Below are 21,749 nucleotides of genomic sequence, written 5' to 3' on the forward strand. Positions count from 1 at the left end.
CCAAAATTTGAAGCACGACCCGGCAGATGCATAAAGAGATCATTCAAGCCAGCATATCTGCGATGGCACAAGCGAACTAAAAATTCAACAAGAACATAGCAAAAGGAACTGAATTGACTAGTAGAAGATATACTCTGGCCTACTAGGTAATTCACAGGTCTTTAAAGCTCCAAAACAAATGCAAATTCCATGATAAGATATTTTGTTTTGAATGGAATGGATCCACCCATGTTTCCCTGAACCACCTCAACAAAAGTGCTTCCCCTGAAACAGTTCAACAAAAAGTACAGCCACAGTACTCAACTAGTTTTAGCACACAGAGTCACACACTAACCTCTTAACTAACCTACAATTGTATATTCCGGTATTCCCTCCCCTTTGAAATAGGCATTACATAGACAAATAATTCAGCCTTTAATATTTCTTCAATGAAATAAGAAAAAACTCAATTGACCATAAGCAATTTAGCTCCACGATAGAGAGAGACTAGTATTTAACGGCTAAAACTAACTACTTGTATTTGGAAGGCAGTCAGAACAAAGATCCGGAGACAAGTATTACCAAGAAAATTATTCTGGACAGCAAAGCTTCAGCATATAGTTCCCTTACTGCAACTGAATGACACAGCATAGTACCACTGGAAGACATGAATCACAAAAGGCGAGCTGAAGAAAATTTACCATGAAACAAAAGCCAGATCTAGATTACCAATCAGGCTCTGTATATCAGCCCAAGGAGTAAAGACATAAAAAGGATTCTCTGCTTAAGTAACAAGACTGATTCGACTGATGCGTCCGATAACAGCAACTTGCTTGCAATGTGATGCAAGGAAAAACAGTCATAATCTTAATTAAATGACCAGCTCCTAAGCTCGCAAGTGCATATATGCAGAACACTGTTGCACAATGTCCTCTATAAGAATCCATTCTTTTGCCAAACAAGTAAAAGTCCTCTCATGGATGCATGATAAACATATGCAGCAATCGCTTAATTGCAACATAAACATTCAAAATAAAATTACACGCACACACAGTGGTCAATAGATTCCATGATTTAGTAAGCTATTATACTAAAGGTGCACATTTGAAAACCAAGCAATGCAAGAAGAGCACACTTTGTACCAACAATGAAGTAAGAAATGAAGCAATTTCACCAAGCACATGATAACCAGCACACCACATTGATGCACCAAAAACGGAAAATTCCTTCACTTGTGATAATAAATTTTGACATGAAACTGGTGCACAAAGTCCGATAAGTTTATAAGAGACATAAAAGAGAGCACTCTGCAATTATACAAAGGTACAAACAAAATGGTTAGGTTCAGAATCTTCAGATGCAAGTAAACAGAATAGTAAATAAAATTTTAAAAAAAAGACTTTTATAGAAGAAATTGTAATTTTTGTTACAAGAGAAGAAATTCTAGAGGGCATAAATAGGGCCTTTTTTATTATCCTTTTATCTTCTTCCCCCTTTTACCCCCTTTTTACTTCTTCCAAAGAAGTATTACAAAAAAGAATGGCATAATTACAAGGTGCCAATTTGCCAGAGATAATAACTTATGATAGCAACCTTTTTATCCAAATCCATAATAATTTACAAGATTGTATCCTCATAGAAGCATGTTCAACTCAGAGAGGTCATCCATAGGTATATCAAGACCCACTGAATCATGGTCTTGTAAACCATCTTCTTCGAAGTTAAACCAATTACTCAGATCCTGATGCCCACCGAATTCATCTGCTACGCCTAATTCTTCAATAGGGTCTAATTCATTCAAGTTTGTAATGTCAACAGGTCCCCTTACATCTTTAGATGAATCCTGCCCATTGTTACCATGGGACATCATCCTCACTTCTCTTTTCCTACTGTTATCATTAGTTAGTTTTTCACAAGAGTCACCAGCTAAAGAATATGCAGGATGAGTTGTTTCTGTATATTTGCTAACGATTCCATTTCCAGCAGTCGATAGCTGAGCTGACTTCTGTTTGGGCTTGGATTTTGTTTTACGCTCAACCTTTACATTATTCACGGATGTACGACCAGCTTTGGTGACAGAGTTTTTTCCTAGTTTATCCTTGTCCCTTTCCCACTCACTTCTCTTTCCCTTAGCTCCACCCAAAATAGTATTGCCGAGAGATGGAGCTCTGAAGGATGCACTACCACCAACATCATCAAGGAACAATTCCTTTTTCTTCCCCCTGTTCAATATTGGTCCTGTTTTGGCAAACTCCTGGTCACAAGAGTAAACAGGAGCACAAAATGCATCGGACGAACCTGTAAGAGCAGAAAATCCATTTATTCACATACATTAAGTTGAGGGCTAAACTTTTCTACACCAGAGCATTATCAAGGGGCGTTCAGAACAAAAGCCTAAATCATGGGAAAATTCAAAAAGTTTTTGCAGTTTTGCATATGTCATAGACCTGTTAGCAACCACTTCCATGTTGGGTCCAAAAAGATGAGGCCAAAATAAAAGGTGAATTTGCTAGAGTATACAATAGTGAAAACTCAAAAGCTAGAGGCCGGTAAAATTTCAACATGTTGCTTGATATCACAATAATTTGAACTCGTAATGGCAAACCTGAATTGCCCTGTTGTACTTGAGAGTCTTCGGGTTTCTTATTTGCTGAAACAGAAAAGCCAAAACAACTCATGGACTCTGCGTCATTAGCACGAGGAGGTGCAGCAAAAATAATATCTTGAAGTGCTGGCTCACTAAAGCAACTTTTGTTTGTGTCTTCAAATCTGTGACACCTTGCAAGAGTTCTCTTCATAAAAACCAACGCAACTTGTTTTGAAACTTTAGGGACCTCATATTTTGAAGCAAAACTTCCTCGAGTAGCCTGTATAACAGTTAGACGTACATAAAACACTATACTGAAGCGTCACACAGATTTCACAATTTTAGCTGAAACCATAATTATCAAAAGGAAAGATATTAGAAAAGGATCAGCCGACTTGGCAGTGTCCTAGAATGGCGTTAATATGCTACAAGTTAGTGGTCACACTATCTAAAATGGGTATCAACTACTCATCATTCAATAAAGACATAATTCCTCTCAATCTAAGTTAGATAACAAAATTCAAAACAACATTTTCAGTAGCACAATATACATCCTCTCAAATATTTAAATATCACGAGATATGCATCATCTAATAAGTCGATAAATTTCTTTTATATTCAGGGAAAAAAAAGTCGCAAAAATAAGCCATATTAACACAAACATCAATCCCCAAATGGCACTAGCATATCAGACATTATTTTCACAATTAACTACGTCAAAACCCATGTCCATTTCAATCTTGTCAACAAAGCAGGCTAGCTCATCTCCTGACAAGTCATCCAAAACCCTACTGCCAACCACATATTTTTGAAAGCAGCAAAACCAGCTTCACTTAATGACTAGTAGGGCACAGCAATGAGAGAGAGCAAAAGTGAAAGCGAATCACTACCAAATTGCGGCGACCGGGAAATAGCTCAATTATTAAACTGTAACTTGAGATTTGTTAATCATAATCCAAGTATCAATACAGGTTACATGCATATTAAAATACACATAAACAAAGCCATAAGTTCTGATGCTGACAGTCAAGTTCTTGTGTTTTAAAAGCATGCAGAGGAGAATAATCATGAATGCATCCCATTTTCTATTATGTCCTCCTATTTCCTTCTGTTAAACTGAATATGAATCAAGTTCTAATGCTTGATACAAATGAAATTGAAGAATTTCTGGGATGGAATGAAGGTTACCCAGTGTGAAGAAATGAACTTATACACAAGGTGGAGTACCACTGAGTAAAGAACAGACACACATACAAGATGCACACATGCATAGACAGAGACAAGCAAATGCACATACAAACATGGATGTTGAGGCAAAATACAATCAACGTGTGTGTAGGCCACGATGACAGTCGACGTATGAACTGGTGCCCAACGTTAAGGTATTTCAGGAAATGTTTCCGCCTCCCTCACACACACGTCGACCGTATTTCACCCCAACAATGGGCATGTTTAAAGAACCAAGGTTAAAGCAATGAAAGAAGCAAACTGCAACCTAACTTGGTCAATGCCGCTAAAGCACTATACTCTTCTTGTGACAAAATTCAGTTAATGCAGCCCCCTTTGATAAAAGAATATACAATAACTTCCAGATAAAAATTTTTGAATGCGACAAAAGCCCACAGGACCCAAAAGATATCTCCATACAAAGTAGTTCTACAACTTTGAAAACAAAGTCAATACTATCATGTCGCAAAGGCAAAACACATTAAGTACAAGAAGCAACAAGAGAGGTCAGGTGTCGAAGCCAAATACAAAGAAGTCATGGCAATGTTGTTTTTTTCCAATTTCCCGCACTTTTAAATTCTGTATGATGCTTTTAGATTGCACGCTTGACATTACTCACACAAAAATTAAAACCTCCAAACAATTGAACATAATCCAATTTCACAACACACAAATCTTTATTAGCCCCTTAAATTTAGCCAAATTCGACCATTGTAACTGCATTGCAAAAATCGTGCAATCTAAAATATACACTTCAAATTTGCATCTATTCTGGCAGGGTCCAATGAATTATAGCACACATTAGACCAACATAAAATCAATCGAAAAAACAAAAGACAGACATGCAGATCAGATGGTAGATCACATAATCACATAAATGAAACAAACACTTCAATGAGAGGTGAACTTGCCTTTGTCATTAATATCCTTTCATTCTCTTTTTCGCCTAAACTTTTTGCTTCGTACACAACTAATATTGGTAGCAGTAGCTAACATATTTATTATATTAGCACACACGATTCAAGCTTTCAAAGAGTCAAGGAAACTCAGAAAAGACGAATAAAGAGACGACGTCATGAAACTTCAAAGTTCAATCAATCACTCACAACATAAATCACTTCTACTTTGTAATGGACCAAAAGCAAAGAAAAGTTACCAGTAGCTTTTTGTAAGACAACTCAACAAGTCTATCCATGGCAATCTGCACGAGATCCCTGAAGAAACAAATACCACTATTTGTTGGTCTTCCATTCAAAAAACAATTTCAGTGATGAGTGCTCATTATTCAGAACACTCAAGTAAAACGTAAACAAATCTCATGCACAAGACACCCGCAATGGGTGGGTAGGGGACAGGCAGGATATACGTAAACTTTACCTCCACATAATATGTAGAGAGTGTTTCTAGGAATTGAACCTGTAACCTCTAGGTTGCACCCCTGCAACTTTACCACTAGGCTGCATGTCTGCCTATTATCCAGAACACTCAACTAAAAAAAAATCAGCAGATAATCATAGGAACAAGTATCCTACCGTCTTTCCGCTTTCATGCTTTCCTCAATTGATTTGCGTATACTGTTCAAGTAGGTCTTCTTTTTCCCAACCTAAAGGGTCAACTAAAATTGGATCAAACATATATAACAACAGACATCAATGGGAAAATAAATATTGGAGGGTGGGAGGTGTTGGGCGAGGGGTGATAAAAGAAAATGCTCATTGTCTTTGCTTAACCTGTTCGTGAAGCTCCTTCTGTAATTCAATTATGTCTTGATTAATAGCTTCATCCTCACCATCAGCTAGATCAGGCTGGAAGGAGACATGCAGGAGAAGGGCCATGGTTCAAGAATGTATTATTAACATGTAATTACATTGCAAATATACCAGAATAAGGCATCACCCTGACCTATACTACATTTAAGTCGAATATATACGCATGATTCTCTACATGTACTACATGCTCAACACACATGCATGCTGTATGTTGGATAATATGAATTCTGAAAAACGATAATAAAATCCCTTCCACCAGGGGAGAGTGCTAAGGGAGGACTTTCATACATGCCCTCAAGATGAAACTATGAGGCTCAGTCATTTTGACTAATTTATTTGCCTATCAGAACTTCTTTTTTTCTTGGAAACAAATGTTAAAATTTAGTTTCTTCCTCTCAGGTGCTTCTTTTGTATACATCAAGGCAATGAGAGTCAAGAATCCTCTTCAAGTTAATCAAAATGGTCAACCAAGAGTGTTTTTGCATTCTTCATTATCTTTCCCTCCTACTTGGTGCATCCTCTGGGTGTGGATGTTTGTGTGTACAGATTGAAACTTACCACGGTCTCTGGAAAAATGCCTATGCTCCGCAGCTCTAGAATAAGTTTGTCCTCTAGACACATTTGCTCATAGGGCAAATCAAGGGAAGAAATGACTGAACCATTTGCATGTAGAGATGGATGTTCGCCGCCATGAACTTCAGAAAACTCAGGTAAGATTCCAATTTTAGACTCCATAAATCCATTACTCTCTTGGAATAAACCATCACTACATAATTGATTATGCATACTTGTGGACCTAATATTCAGAGGATTCCCGTTATCAGAAAAGCGGTCAACAGAAGAATGCTTCTGAGATTTAACATCCAACAATGGCTCATATTCAAAGTCAATCCTGTTCCCATTTCTAGGCTCAACATCCATTGGCAGGCATGTGCCACCAAGAGAATCTTCTCCGCCGCATTGAAACAAAATATTTCTCCCTCCATTCTTTTCTTCAAAGTCGTCAAATTCATTTTCCACAATTAGAGCAGACAACACTCTTTGGAACAGTGGGGGAAATTTCTGTCCTCTTTCCAACAGAATTTGATCCTGCACACTTCTCTCTGTTTCTTCAGGTGCAAGGTGTGATTGAAAATGTTCTGCCTTTACAAGATCACCCTAACAAATCAAAACAACATTGTCACTGGAAAAAAAAAAAGCCAAAAACAGAGAATAACTAAGCTCTTTGCTGAAATGCAAAACCAAAAGTTTTATAACATCAGTGGATAATAAATGAGAACACGGGGACAGAAAAAAAAATAGAACTTTGGACTGAACACATAATAAAAGAAAGTACCACAGTTCAAAATTACAGATGAAGAGCAAAGTCCTATAATTCTACATGCTTTTCAGCTATCAGCAATATTTGGAGCTCTAATGAGTAATAATAAAACTAAAGACTGAAAATTTCATATTTCGAGAGACAGAAAGTTTCATATTTCGATGTACTTGGAGTTTTTAAGACTGCATGGTATCGAAGCAGGAGTTCTTGAGTTCAAACCTTAGCTTTCGCAATTTAAACCCCCATTTGTTGTTGTCCCAAGTGTGGGTGTTTGTATGTGTTTGAATGTTTGTTGTTGCCCCAAGTGAGGGCCTTGTGTGAGTTGCCCAAGTATTGGGCTTCGTTTATTGTGCACATGTTGGGCCATCGGATTGTCCAGCCAACATGTGCGGGGAAGTCTTAGAATATATATATGTCCCAACCCAATACTTTTTGGGTTGAATGGCAAAGCAACTAATCTTTAACAGGAGTAATTTACGAGATGCAAAGCGTCAAATCTGAAAACAGTCTCAGTGAGAGAACTTTTTTTCTCATAGAGGACAACCATTGGGATTTTTTTTTTTTAACGCAGAGCCATCACATAAGAGATTATTCAGTTTGTTTCAAGCTGTTTGCACTAAAGAAACTTCAATGCGTGGTACTTTCAAATCTGTAACATCGGTCCTTCATGGAGACTAAAGTTTGAAAACTAAAGACCTTGTACAAGCTCTAATAATAAAATGGACTGAAAATTCAGATGGAAGCAAAGGCAGTGGAATTTAGTGGCACCAAGAGAACTAGATTTTGCAAAGAAATTTTTTTGAAAGATTGATTCGCAAAGGAAAGGAAGAAGAATCTTTCGGGAATCAGATTTGTTACTGTTGTCAGAATGAAATCTATTTCAGGGTATTGACTATTCAAAGTGTGAAGCCTGTTATTGTAATAGCGGAACCGCAGTGCCAAACACACTGCTAATTCCATTGAATAGCGATCTGTGGTTGCTGAAGCAAAAGAGAAGGAAAATAAAGGAGAAAAAAGAAGGAAAAGGGAAAGAAAAACTGGTTTTCCCGCATCAGAAACTCTAGGCACACAAGCCTCGAACTCAAACTAAAACGCGCAGTTTTTCTTCTAAAATGGATCATGAGGAGTATAGATTCCATATATACCATTAAACATTCCTACTTAAAAGAACTTCCAATTGAAAAATTTTCTGTAACATCCTGTCAACTCTTGAAACCAATGCGAGGCTAGCCCAATAATTAAAGAAAACATAAACTGAACTTATAACAGAACTCTCCTGCCCAGACTTATCATAAAAATAGAAAAAGACATCAAATACCCGACGACAGCATCCTCTACAAAAGTCATTTAAGATTAACGGTAAGCATATACAAAAAACTGATTAGATCTACACTCTTAAACATACCGAATTAACATTGCTTTGGTCAAACATCGGAGATATCCCTTTATGAAGCTCCTCCATAGATTCCAACTGGTCCAAATGACATAATTGAATGGAGTAAATTTGTGAACAATCATTCGAGACAAAACAAATTGAAACTCCAAGTACATTTAAGATCATCCTTATGATAGATAGATTCAAGTCAGAACCTGCTGCTTCAGAGAACAGGTGTCTTCTAGGGAGAAACGAGCAAAAACAGGTTCCATTTTCTTCCAGAATGAACCAGAACAAGCAAGATCTGCAAAAGAAAAGTTTAATGGAAGCTCAGCCTAGCACTAAAGGGAAAAACATATTTGGGTCAAAAACCACAACAGATTGTTGTTAGCCACTTACAGCTAGCATTACAAGCAAAATTTGCGGCTGCTAATAGTTCTTCATGGTCATCATCTGATTCTCCTGAAACAAAAAATTGTAGTTATATATAACCACACTTATTAAGTTTCAGCTAGATATAAATTCCAGATTTAATCATATATTTCCTTCTTTTTTTACCAATTTCAATAACAACATAATATCCTGCATCTAAATACATGAACATCCAGATATAGGTCAAAGTAATATGCGCCTTAAATTTCTCCAAAATTTTCAGTAAAGAAACACATCCAGACAAATCACGAATCATAATAACATTTTTCAGTCACATAATTTATTGTAGCTTCCGAAGATAGTACCACATGACCTTGACTATATTACACTTCATTAATTAGAAAAGAATAAAAAGAACCAAATATATGAATGTGTGTATGTGAGAGAAGATAGAGGATTTATAGCTTTCTCATTTAATTGGTAGCGAAAATATGTTCGTGTTTTCAGTTTCCGAAAACTGTTTTCATTTTCAATTTCTTAATTTGTAGAAAATGCTTTCAGTTACATTCCAACAAGTGAGTTCTATGTATTTTAAGAAAAGGGTGAAATGACAATTATCGTTTTCTTATTTTCAAGAAAACATATACCAAACTTATCATGATTGATGTTTTCAGTTTTCAAGGAAAAAGAAAATAGAAATCGCTGAAACCAAACAACCTCTTACTTTCGCTTATTTTCCTCGTGTACAATAGCAAAAGAACTCGTGTTATGCTAGTATAATGGATCCTTTGAGCATTACTATTTGATAATATAACATAATAGCTACTTTATACATATTTATAGAATTATAATGGAAATGTACCAGTAAAATCGGGGGAAGCGCCGTTTGGCACATGCGCAAGATGAGTAGATGCCTTGCGATCTGATAATTTCTTTAGAGGAGGACGGCCTGACTTGCTGGAACTAGTAAATAGCTAAATGTATCAATGAAATGCAGAATAAAAATAAACGAAAAAAAGTACGAATATCTAATCATTGTCAAGAAAAAAAGTTAATCACCTTCCATTCTTATCAGAACCCGTCCTTGTACTCTTGGGTGGCTTTGGACTTTCCAACTTATCCCTCATAGGTGAAATGTTAGCTCTAGTAATAGACGAGCCCCTACTACTCCTGCCTTGTCTCCGCACACCATCACCAATCTCTTCCTTACTGAGTATTTTGTTCTTTTTTGGGAGCAACAAAGAAGTACCAGCATTCTGATCCAGGGCATTTTCCTCTACTTCACCACCAACTGTTCCTCTCTCTTTCCCTCTACTCTCACGGTTTTCACCAGCACCAGACTCTTCACTTTCAGATAATCTGGCTGGAGATGAAAGATTCTCAAGCTTCACTCTAATTTGCTGAGTGCCACTAACTGCAGCCCTAGCAAGAAGCAATCCGTTGGTCCCAACAGTAGGTACTCTACTGCCATTATCACAAGGGGAACAACCTTTTGATTGCAGTTGCAATTCATCCTGGTTAGTGACAGGAGGAACCAGATTTGCTCTTCTAGTGCGAGATATTTTCTGAGGCCTCTGACCAACCCATTGAGCCATGGAAGGAGAGGCTGATCCTGTGGGTGCGGGACGCTTGCGATTGTTGGCTCCACCGACTGGATTGACTTTATTTACACTTGAAGGTAGTTCACAGCCATCAAGTGCTCCAGATACACGAGGAAAATTAGGAGATGAACAAGAAGCAATGATAGGACCAGTTCGAGGTGCCCGCGAAGCCTTTCCTTTTGTCACTTGACCAGGACTAATTATATGGTTGTCCTCAAGAACACTTGATCTGAATAAAAAAATTGCAGCAAAACCAACCATCATACAGTAAAGATTGTAAGAAAATATTATCAATTCAAAAAATAGCTTTGAAATTCACGGCAGGTTGTGAGATAACAAGTTTTATAAGGATGAATCCAAGGAAAGAACAAGTACTTATTATTTGATTTTGCTACAAGTCGGTCTTTGTTTAATCCCCGAGTCAAATCCTTTGAAGACGAAACCCTTTCAGCATCATTCTTGGGAGTCGCATGCATACTTGAACCAGCTGGAAAGAAAGTGTCATCTATCTTGCCAACAACAGCAGTACCATTAAAAGATCCTGATCTGTAAGTCGACCAACAAAAGATTATGAGTTACAATTTACTCCAGGTAACAAACAATACTTGCAGTGGTAGCATCAAAAACAAGAACTAAATGAGAAAACAATCTACAATGAGGGCATACATAAAAGAAAAAATCAATGATCAAAGTGATAGTATCAAGAATTCATTCACTGTACGATCAAGTGCATAAAGGAGACAGATAAAAATCAAATAATATAATTAAATCAGAAAGCTAGCAAAGTGGCAATGATCCCGTCCATGTATTTATTTAAGGGAAACAATAAGATAAATTGAGGTAGAAACTATTAACAGAGAGAATTATAAATAATGAGTGCAACAAAATTAAAAAAAGTGTTGCAACAACCATTTATAATAGGCTATATCTGCCAATAAAGATTGCATAGGAGTAATCTGGCCTCTTCAAACATACAGACTTTGTGTGTTATAAAAAAAGGATAGATCAATGAATCACTCTAGCAATAGCTTGAATCAGGGTTATTTTTCTATTGCAAAAGAACATTCCCCAACTAAGTAGAGAAGTGGGCATCAAGGATCCCAAATGGCCACTTTATGTAAATATGTTAAATCGTACAACTGCTGCAATAATTTATATTATAAGATTCCCCCTCTGGCAAAACTAGTAGTGGATCGTGGCAACATTGACTAGCCTTAATAAAAATGAAAACAAAAACTTCAATATTCACCACAGGGATTTTATGTAAGTTTATTCCAAACAAAACGTGGTGTTAGCAATGATTAACATGATCTTACCCCATCCATCATTGAACAACTAATCCAAATTATTCAGGGTCAACTACATGAATCCTTAATCAAATTGCCCTCCACATTAAACCTATTTGCCACTCAGTCCTGCCTAAAGCTACAGCCTCTACAAATCCATTCGTATTCCATTCTTTCTTCATTACTTCCATATATTATTTTCTTCCTCGATGCTCTTCTTTTCTCTATGTTGTACATGACTATACCATCTTCAAAAATTCTCTCATCTATCCTCCATTCGGAGCTACCTTTGCCCTATATTGAGAATCTTCACTTCTTATCCAGCCAATCCTTGTATGTTCGTCTATGATTATTTTACCTTGGCTTAGTCATCTTCCTCTAAAGTAGATCATGTTGAAAATGCATAAACTCTACTTTCTTTCCAATTTAGCTAGGCTCTGGAAAAGGTCCAAAGTTGTTTGGGGTGTGGGTAAGGGAGAGCAACAAGTCAAAAATGTGTTGTCATCCTACCTCACACTTTTAGAATGGAAAAAATAAATTTACTAAAGCACCATGAAGGTGCAAACTACAAGGGGGCTAAATATTCAAATTCTAATGTACCCAAGTAAATCTGATTTCTCCATCTGGCACATAAATCAACTTCAAAAGAATCTTGACAAACTTTTTTGCATCATTTATTCATATTCTAATAATATTCACTTAATAACTTGACTTCACCACAAGTACACCATCTTAAAAGGGAGTATATTTCCTTTTTTAGCACTCAAAGCAGGTAGAGAAATTTTCTAGCAGAGTAATTGAAATGTTTCAGGACTTACCCAGAAGGAACAGGCTACTAAAGAGCAGGTATGCTAGATATTAGAAATAGGAAGAATTATAATTAAAAAAATAATCTATGGCTGTTTAAATTTTACTACCAATATTGAACTGGAATACATCTACTCATCATAATAGATTGGTATGTTAAAAATAAAAAATATACCGGAAGCCTTGGGCATCAGAAGATTGCAGACCAGGTTCACTGTTAAGCTTATAATGCATAATTCGTTTAGACTCTCCATTGCCATCAGTAGGCCTGGTAGAAGCAGTGCCTACAGAGCGTTTCCTTCTCATTTTTTTGTCCCACCCTTCTCCTCCTGTAGGCAGTCTACGAATCTTTTCTTCGACCACGTCAGAACCTTCGCCACCATCCCGAAGCATCTCTCTATCTTTTCCCATGACAAGGGGCTGCCTTGCAATGGTTTGGCTACGACCATCAGCCTACAAATTTGGAAAATAAGCCAGACTTATCATAGTTGCTGAGGCATTAATGATGATTATGGCAAGAAGCAATTGAAAGCACGCCCATTGAAATTTACAAACAAATTCACATATCTATTCTAGAGCTTTTGGCAACATTTAAAGCAAAAGAACAGCTATCCAGAAGAACTGAGCACGTCAGTGGAAAGGTATCTCTATTACCAAAAATTCAAACCGCACAGCATCACAAGGAGTGAAAATAATATTTAAAAATATCAGAAGCAGAGTTCAGACTATTAGGTAGCGCTGTAGCTATAAATCTAGGCATTTGGATAATGTCAACATAAAATAAATTTTGGCACATCTCATTCTGCTTTTGGATACAGAAAATATACATTATGTTTCTGCATATGCATAAAAGCACTTACATTCTTGCCAAACAGTAGCATCACATTATTTTTTAACATTTGAATTTAATACATTAAATTTGCTCAACATAATACCAATAGGACTAGTGTAAAACATTTTTCGAACACAACCAACTAGCTTTGCATTTTACATTTGAGCAAAACTCTAGTTTTACCAATCATTATTATTTTATACATACCAATTGTTCCAGTTCAGAAAGGTGAAAAATCAAACAACCATGAGCTTTAAGAAAATGCGAGTGAAAGGACACGAAGCCTTGAAATCTCTCGAAGCAAGATATGGATATGAAACTATTGGTAAGTGGTTCATAAGTATAGCATAACAAATTAACAATACAATTGAGTGGCAAAGAATTCACGTATTGGATAACAAGAAGGTTATAGAGTAAGAGTTCAAATAACCATACTGAATGCATAGGAATAAGGAGAAATATTATTATCATTGCAGTTATTGCCATTGTTGTCGTTAATGTTATTATTATAATTATAAAACTTCTAATTCTAATTTTTAATAATGACTATGATAAGAAGCATACATACCTAAACACATGCACACTGTGCGCATTGACACATCCTCACACAAAACAAATATGAAGCAAATGAGAGAGAGAACACAAATTCAAGAGCATTTTTGCGTGTTTATCACAAGTAGAAGATAACAAATCATTCAAGAAAAACAAGGAACAAATATCAAAATATACAGTATACAAACCCTTAGCTCGGCTATTGACGAGCGAACTCGCTTTTGCAAAACAAGACTCTTGGTTCTGTCCTCTAATCTTGGACTCCCAAGGTCTGAAGGGTTTCGATGACTCTGCACTCCCATCTTTAATATGTTCAACCCACCTGATCTTTCACTCGTGAATGAATCATTCCTTTGTTGCTTCTTCGAATTTAAAGCTTCGGAATACTTGTTCAGTTTTTGTAAGGATTCATTCAACCTTTTTGCTCTACCCCTGATACAAAGAAAATGTAACATCTTCAGCTCAGAAACTATTCTAATGACAAATCATGAAGTCTTAAGTCGCAATGCCATGAAAAGACATATTTTTCACATGACTGGGGCTGATGCTCGACAGAAAGATAAATCTTAATGGACAATAAAAGCAGATCCATTTGAAAGTGATTGAGAATCAATATGACATATTTCATTCGAAGCAAAATATTTCACAACAGTTCAGAAGACAACAATAAACCTGGCTTTGACTGATGCATCCAACACACTCGCTTTGAAACGCTTCAGCTCCTCAGTAGCCACTGGAGGGAGAAACTTTGTCTGAGCAGCTCCAAAAGAATTTTCCTCTGAGGTATTCCCATGAGAAATCCCCAAAACCCTCCTCACTTCACCCAACTGAGTATATTTTTGATCTCCCAATGAAATAGGATCCATTGTCAAACACTGAGTTATTGGAGGCATATCCCCAGATGATGAAGCACTGCCGCGCGACGTACTAGCACCAGAATTAAACATCCTGCTTTCAGTGCTCTCCCGGAAGCTTCCATATCTATCCAAACCGGCATTGAGATAATTACCCCTCTGTCCATCTGGATAGTTCACTGCATAAGCCAAATCCTCTGGACTAGCTGAATTTGAGTCGAATCTCGCATTTCCAGCCATTAATCAACTCCAGTTCAATCAACTCATATCCACAGAGGGCTCTCTTGGCAAATTGCTTGGGAACACAAGTAACAATTGCTAGAGCAGCTACAAGTTGGAAAAGCCACAAAATTATATGCATTCCACATTAGAACAAAGCCACGTTATACAAGAACAAGAGCTGAAATTAACAAGACCTTCTGCTTTTCTTTTCACTATAAAACGAAACACTCATCTGGCAATAGCGGCCCAAATTACAACCCAAAAAAAAAGACTATCTAAAAGTCCAAAAATGTATTAGGAACAAACGTACTCCCTCTTTTGTAGCCAAGAAAACCACAACAGCCAATAAAATAGACAGAAAGAAGATAGAAATTTAAATACTTGTTTTGTCACAGCTTTCGAAATTCTGATCCAAGTATGGTGAATGTCACATGAACGAGAGTATTCAAAAGTTACCCCCTTTTTTGCTGTTCAAAAATCATAAAAGTTCAAAGAAACAAAAAAAAAAAAAAAAAGAACAAAGTTTCAAATGTAGAATTTTCATTGAGTTTACTACGTTCTTTAAGCAATCAAACAGAAATTCAACAGCAAAATCACTTCCCGCCTGGACAAACACAAACAACTCCCTTTCAGCTATAGCGACAAATAAACCCAGTCGAAAAATGCTCTACGAATTCCTAAAGTACAAAAAACAACTACAATTCAAAAACCATGATCAAGAAAATAAAAAGAGACAAATTACACCAATTCAAGTATTCAACGAGGAAAAAATTGCGAAACCCACAAAATTCAGTAACTGTAATTATAAAATTTTCAACGAGAATAACTAGTTATTAATCGGAAACCAATTAACTTCGCAAAATCAAGTGAACCCAGCAACAGAATTCGTAACCCTAACTTAAGCAAGAATTCTAGGTTTTTCGCCGAATTGTCCAAGAATTCCTACGAATCCACCATCAATTCAGATACGCGAAGCTCGAAAGTACTGTAACTTACCTGCATTGACCGAGAGTGTACGAGATCAAGCTGCGTAGAGCGATGAATTTCTTTCTTTCTTTTTTATTCTTTTTATTACAGAGAAAGTACACAAGTCACTGTGCTCGAGAGCGACTATTTGAAGCCAAGCTGCCCTCGTGGAGATTCAATTCCTCCCTCAGAGAATGAAGGCCTTGTAGGGGTCCCTCGAAATCAGGGCCCTTTATCAGGTCTTACTAGATTTTGCTGATGGGGATCTGGACCGTCCGTTAATTTAGGGAGAAAGGTCATGGAGTCTGTCCTAGTTGGAATATACCCTTTTTGGTGTTCTGTTCCTATTACATGGCATTTGGTGTGCTTTGTGGGATCTCATTTTTGGTTTTGGTTTTGGTGTCTTGTCCTTTTGGACTATGGAGGTAGTGTCAATATGATGAATTGGTGATGGGACTTGACTCAATGTGTTGAGAGGATGAGGTAGTTGGTGGCACTTGAAGTTGACTTGTGTTGTTCAATTTGAGTATGGGTTTTCAATGGTTAAATTAAGGATAGGATAAAGAATAAATGTGGTTTTAAATGTTGACTTTCCTCTTTTTTACTATAGGTTTGTTATGCTTTTGTTGAATCATAATATGGGATGGGATGTTATCAGGGAAAGATGTCTAACTTAACTAGTAATGCATTCACACACACTTAAATATTAGGTTTATGGTTCGATCCCCTCCCCATCTAATGTATAAAAAAAATATATGGAATGGTATTGATAAATGTATAAAAGCCTATATATAAACAGTGTTATAGGTAGATATATACGTATATAAGTCTATATATATAGTTGTATATGTGTGTGTGGTACGAAAGTCAAAGTAATAGTTATGTATATAGATATATATATATATATGTATGTGTGTATATATATATGTCCAACGTAATAGTTATACGTATAGATATATATGTATATGTATATAAGTGTCTGACATTAATAAATGATCTTTGTATTGATATTTCATGTATGCAGCCCAACTTTCCTCTAAAGTCTTCAAAATACGACATTCGTGAAGCTTATCAGTAACTTTTCACTTCTATAAAAGGACCAGACACTGAGACAAAAAGAGAGGAGTCTCTATGGAGAAAGCAAAGAGCAAGAGAAGAAAAAATATCAGAGAGTGAGCTAGAATCATAGAGAGAGTTCTAGAGTTTCATTTTCTCTTTTACAGCAATTCTATCACATATTCTTTCTAGAATTTTGTGAGATAAATTACTGGTTGTGTAACCTAGTATGAGGAACAAATCCTCTTACTAGGGTGATGATGAATCCACTCTATTATGTTTAAATAAATTTGGTTTGATTAATTGTTAGTTTATTTATGCTATGTCAAGTGTTAATTAGTTATTCTTTATTGATGATTAAATCCTGATGCTTAGCTATCATCTAGGATTGATTGCCATGATGCAACTTGAGACATATGCCCATGTCCAATTTGAGACCAGCTTCTTGCAGTTGACACCGGAGTTACTTAGACATAAATGCCATATGTTAGGATCCCTGTGATAGCTACATAAGTTACCATAGGTCCTAATGCATTTTTTATTGTCCTAGCCAATCCATATGCCCATGGATGGTTGCAGTTGAGAATAGACGTGGTAAGTCAGATGCCCATGACTATTACATAAATTAGGGGACTTGATCTTTGACATGCATGAATGAAATGAGAATTATTGGCTAAATAATTTAAATACAATAGGGTTGGTGAAATCGGATCCCTAGTGTTTGTCTAGTTGTGTTAATCTTTATTCATTTTGTTTCTACTGATAATTACGAAGAGTTGGAATTGCATATATTTAATATTCAATCATTGTGGGTACGACACTCGTATTTACCACTTTTATACTACAATTGATTTGTGCACTTGCGAGTATAATTTGGGTTTGAAATCGCTATATTTTTAGTAGGTCTTAAATTTCATATCAAGTTTTTGGCGCCGTTGCCGGGAACTGATTTAATATATTGTTATCTAACTTTTGTATATATTTATATATATATATATATATATATATATATATTAATATTAGTATCCTACACCTCCTTAATGGAAGGTTTTTTAGTTTTTTTGTGGATGGCTTAACCGCCCCATCTAACTATATATTATTGGTTGGTTCTACTGCTATCGCCTATATCTGTTTATAATAACTGTCACTAACACTTACTAACTTACTAACATTTAAATTTCTGCCACTAACAGTAACGTTTATTTATTTATTTCTTTTACAGCATTATTTATATTTGTGGTTGGCTTTACACTGCCCCACCTTTATATATATATATATATATGTTTATGTGGTCGGCTGAGCCGCCTAATATAACTTTTTATTTCTGTTAATACTTATGGTTGGCCTTTATGCCCCATTTTATTGTTTTTTATTAATTTCTTATTTTGTGTATATTCACTCTTTTAATTTTGTTAAAAAAAAGGATTATTATTGCTTACATTTTCTTTTATGCAAGGAAGTCGCTGTCAAAGTTCAAATCTTCTTAAATACAATCCAGAGATTGAACAAACTCTTGCACAACTGAGAAGAGAAGTAAGAGGAAAAATGACAGAAGAGAATCCTGAGAATGCTTTTGCTGGAATTACAAATCCACCAATCAATGAACCTGCTCGGAGGCCAATGAAGAATTCATTTGTACCTCAGAATATGGAGCAACCATCCAGCATAGCATTTCAACCCAATGTTCAAGGCAATGTCACATTCTCTCTAGTTCTACTCAATGCAGTCCCACAATTTTGAGGCACAACATTTGATGACCCTTACCTACACATCAGAGAATTCTTTGAACTCTGTAAGACACAATCTGTTCAAGGTTTGACGTCGGAAGAAGTACGACTCATATTGTTTCCATTTTCTCTCAAAGACAATGCAAAACTGTGGTTCAATTCTTTGACCCCAGGATCGATCACTACATGGGAGGAAATGGCAACAAAATTTTTTAAGAAGTTTTTCCCAGCCCAGAAGACGAAGCAATTAAGAAGGGAAATTCAAACATGGCAGCAAAAAGATGGGGACTTATTTTATGAAGCTTGGGATAACTTTAAACAGCTACTGCTCAAGTGTCCACACCACAACTTGTCACAAGATGATCAAGTTCAAGCTTTTTATGAAGGACTCGACGCAACAAACACAAGCATTGTAGATTCAGCTTGTGGAGGCATATTAATGGAGAAAAGCAGTGAAGAAGCTTTTGAACTATTTGAAACTTTAAATGAAAATTCTCAACAATTTTCATCTGGAGTAAAGCAAGGGGTAAAGCTTCCAAAAGGTTTGTATGAAGTTCACACCAGAGCAGAAAATCAACCTCAGTTGCAAGCCATGGAGAAGAAGATTGACATGATAATGAATGCAATTTCATCTTCCCAACAAGCAGGCCAAGTTAAGATGTGTGCCATTTGTTCTCAACCTAACCACACCATGGAAACATGTCCTATGTCTTCCAACTCTGAACAAGAACATACCAATTATGTGGGGCAAGGTGGTTTCCAACCCAACAACAATCCATTTTCAAATACATACAATCCAGGATGGAGAAATCACCCAAATTTCAGTTGGGGAGGACAAGGCCAGAGTAAGCAATACAATCAGAAGATGACGCAACAAGTCCTTGCCGAACCAAAGAAGTTTTCTTTGGAGGAGCAAATGGCTTTTCTAGCTTTCAACACCAGCAATTTTATTCAGAAAACGACGGAGCAAAATAGCAGGTGCGACCAACAATTTAGCAACGTACATGGATCTATTCAGAAACTTGAAGTTCAAGTTGGTCAAATTGCTGAGCGATTAAGTGAAAGAGAGATGGGCAGATTGCCGAGTCAACCAAAAGTCAATCCAAAAGGCAAGGAACAAATCAACGCCATTATCACCAGACGCGGAACAACTGTGGGATTTTTAGAGAATGATGGTGAAGAGGCCAAGAAGAAAACAAAAATTGATGAACAAAAGCCTGATGATGCAACTCAGCCCAAGCCGACTGACTTATCAAAGCATAAAATGAATGAATCTCATCGGATCATTTTTCAAGGGTTTTGTTTTGAGTAGGGTTTGGCGAAAGCCATTTGAGAACATTTTGTGGATAGGCTTTGACGGCATTGAATTTGTCCCACCATTTGCATTTAAAAGTACGAATAAGAAATGTTTGTGTACTGGGGTCGGTATGATAACTATATTCCCAGTTGGATATCCAGGAGATTGCAAATGTGGAGAAGAAATATAATAAAGGTGGCAAAGTTTTGTCTTTTGGTTGGAATTTTGAACGGAAAACATCATATCCTTCCTGAACCATTGGTGGAAGGATCTGTGGAACGGGTTCATAGTACCACTACCATTCATTAAACCAATATGGGAAATCATAAATTTGATTATTTCTAAAGTAGAAAAACCAAGAATGTCTTTGGAATTCATTTTGAAAAAGAAACGTTTTAATCCATGCTTCTTGGTAGTCCTAGTAATTATATCCCATTGGATCAAAATTTTGAGAAAATCGTTTTGGTTTATTTAAATCTTGGCCCCATAGAGAGGGCGTTATAATCTTTAAAATTTGAACAGTACAATGTGTGATAACCGTTTGATTAGATGAAGAATGGTATTTTTTGAGGGGTATTGAGTCAGAATCGACAAGTATGAATTCATAAAACTTTTGAGTTTTCCTCAAATCTTGTGGCATATAATGCCAATTTATAGGAAAGATTTTTGAAACCACTTGTTGTGGGTTTTCGCAGTGGCATTCTTTCTCCATAAGAATAACCTTTTGAAAACATTGGTTTGTCAACATATTGTGAAATTGGTTTTGATCCTGAGGATTTATTTTGTGCTAATGCAATTTCAGCGACAGTTACTAAGTCTACTGGAGATTCTTTTAAAAGCGGCTGTGATTCTTGAATTGTGAGACTAGTTGTGGGTATAACTAGAGATTCAACCGTTGGTTGCTTTTGTGCCTGAATTCCTAAAGCTGTTTCAGGTGTCTTTTGTAAATGAGAAATCCATGCTAGGAATTCTGCATTGTTTAAAAATTTTGTAGGGATTTCTGGACTAGAGTTTAAAGGATTGGAAGATACCACATGTTTACCTTTAAGGGCAGTTTTCTGATCTTCTTCTTCGGCGATATCCGCCCAAGATTTTTTTGGTAGTATTGTATTATCCAGAGCATATGATGCTTTGGATTCTTTTTGTGTTTGAGACCTTGTTGTTGGCATGGACCCTCTTCCTCTGCCCCTGCCTCGGTCTCCACGGCCGATCATTGTGTCTGTACAAATACTTAGAGTATTGAGACTATAATGATGTATGGAACATTGTTTTAATAAATTAATATTTTTAATAATAGTTGGTGGATAAAAGGAAAATGAACTAAATTTCCAAGGATCATAGTATGTATTCCTTCATTGTCAACTTCAAAAGGTTTGATAAGTTCTAAAAACGGTATTCCTAGAATAACATATTTTGTAATATTTTGTATCCCAAGAAAACTAGTGGTAAAACCAATACTAGAATTTTGAATAGTGACGTCAGATACTTTGTAAAGAATTTTTAGATTTTCACCATTGGCGGATTTCATTCCTTCAATTGTGGCCTCCCAATAATTACGGGGAACTAAATTAGCACGAAGGCAGTTTAATGATTCCCTTTTAGGAACGGTAGAAACAAGTCTCTTTAGTGGTCCAATCTATTTTGATTGCTACCCAAATTTCTCTGTTTCTTTAAGTGATCAAAATCTTTTAGATACACTAACATTAAATATCAAAACGCACAATTACAAAATGGCAAGTGGATCTCTTCCACTTTCTCTAATTTATCGAATCCATTACAAGGCTATGTCCTCTGCTTTTGGATCAAAAGCTTTGAGACAATCACCTCGCGGTGAAACCTTGTTGATACAAACCGATATCAATAGATCAAATATGACAATCCCAAAATCAATTAAATGGAATGATGTTACTCTACCCAAA

General features: G+C 36.3%; 1 protein-coding gene across 2 annotated transcripts; it reads right to left on the reverse strand.

Moving 5' to 3' along the window:
- Positions 1-1,352: 1,352 nt before the first annotated feature.
- LOC120005165 lies at positions 1,353-15,934 on the reverse strand. 2 transcript variants are annotated; one of them, XM_038854654.1, is made up of 16 exons: positions 15,781-15,934; positions 14,381-14,889; positions 13,897-14,140; positions 12,500-12,777; positions 10,607-10,777; positions 9,690-10,460; positions 9,493-9,587; positions 8,658-8,720; positions 8,474-8,562; positions 8,289-8,354; positions 6,121-6,720; positions 5,524-5,598; positions 5,326-5,396; positions 4,950-5,007; positions 2,585-2,846; positions 1,353-2,277 (listed from the first exon to the last, which is right to left on the reverse strand). In XM_038854654.1, the coding sequence occupies exons 2-16, from the start codon at positions 14,800-14,802 to the stop codon at positions 1,613-1,615; spliced, it is 3,930 nt and encodes a 1,309-aa protein (XP_038710582.1). In that variant the 5' UTR covers positions 14,803-14,889; positions 15,781-15,934; the 3' UTR covers positions 1,353-1,612. The 2 variants fall into 2 exon arrangements, with proteins under 2 accessions (XP_038710582.1, XP_038710581.1); XM_038854653.1 differs by having other exon boundaries at positions 9,493-9,593.
- Positions 15,935-21,749: the final 5,815 nt, after the last annotated feature.

Source organism: Tripterygium wilfordii, chromosome 9 (assembly GCF_013401445.1).
Source record: "Tripterygium wilfordii isolate XIE 37 chromosome 9, ASM1340144v1, whole genome shotgun sequence".
NCBI lineage: Eukaryota > Viridiplantae > Streptophyta > Magnoliopsida > Celastrales > Celastraceae > Tripterygium > Tripterygium wilfordii.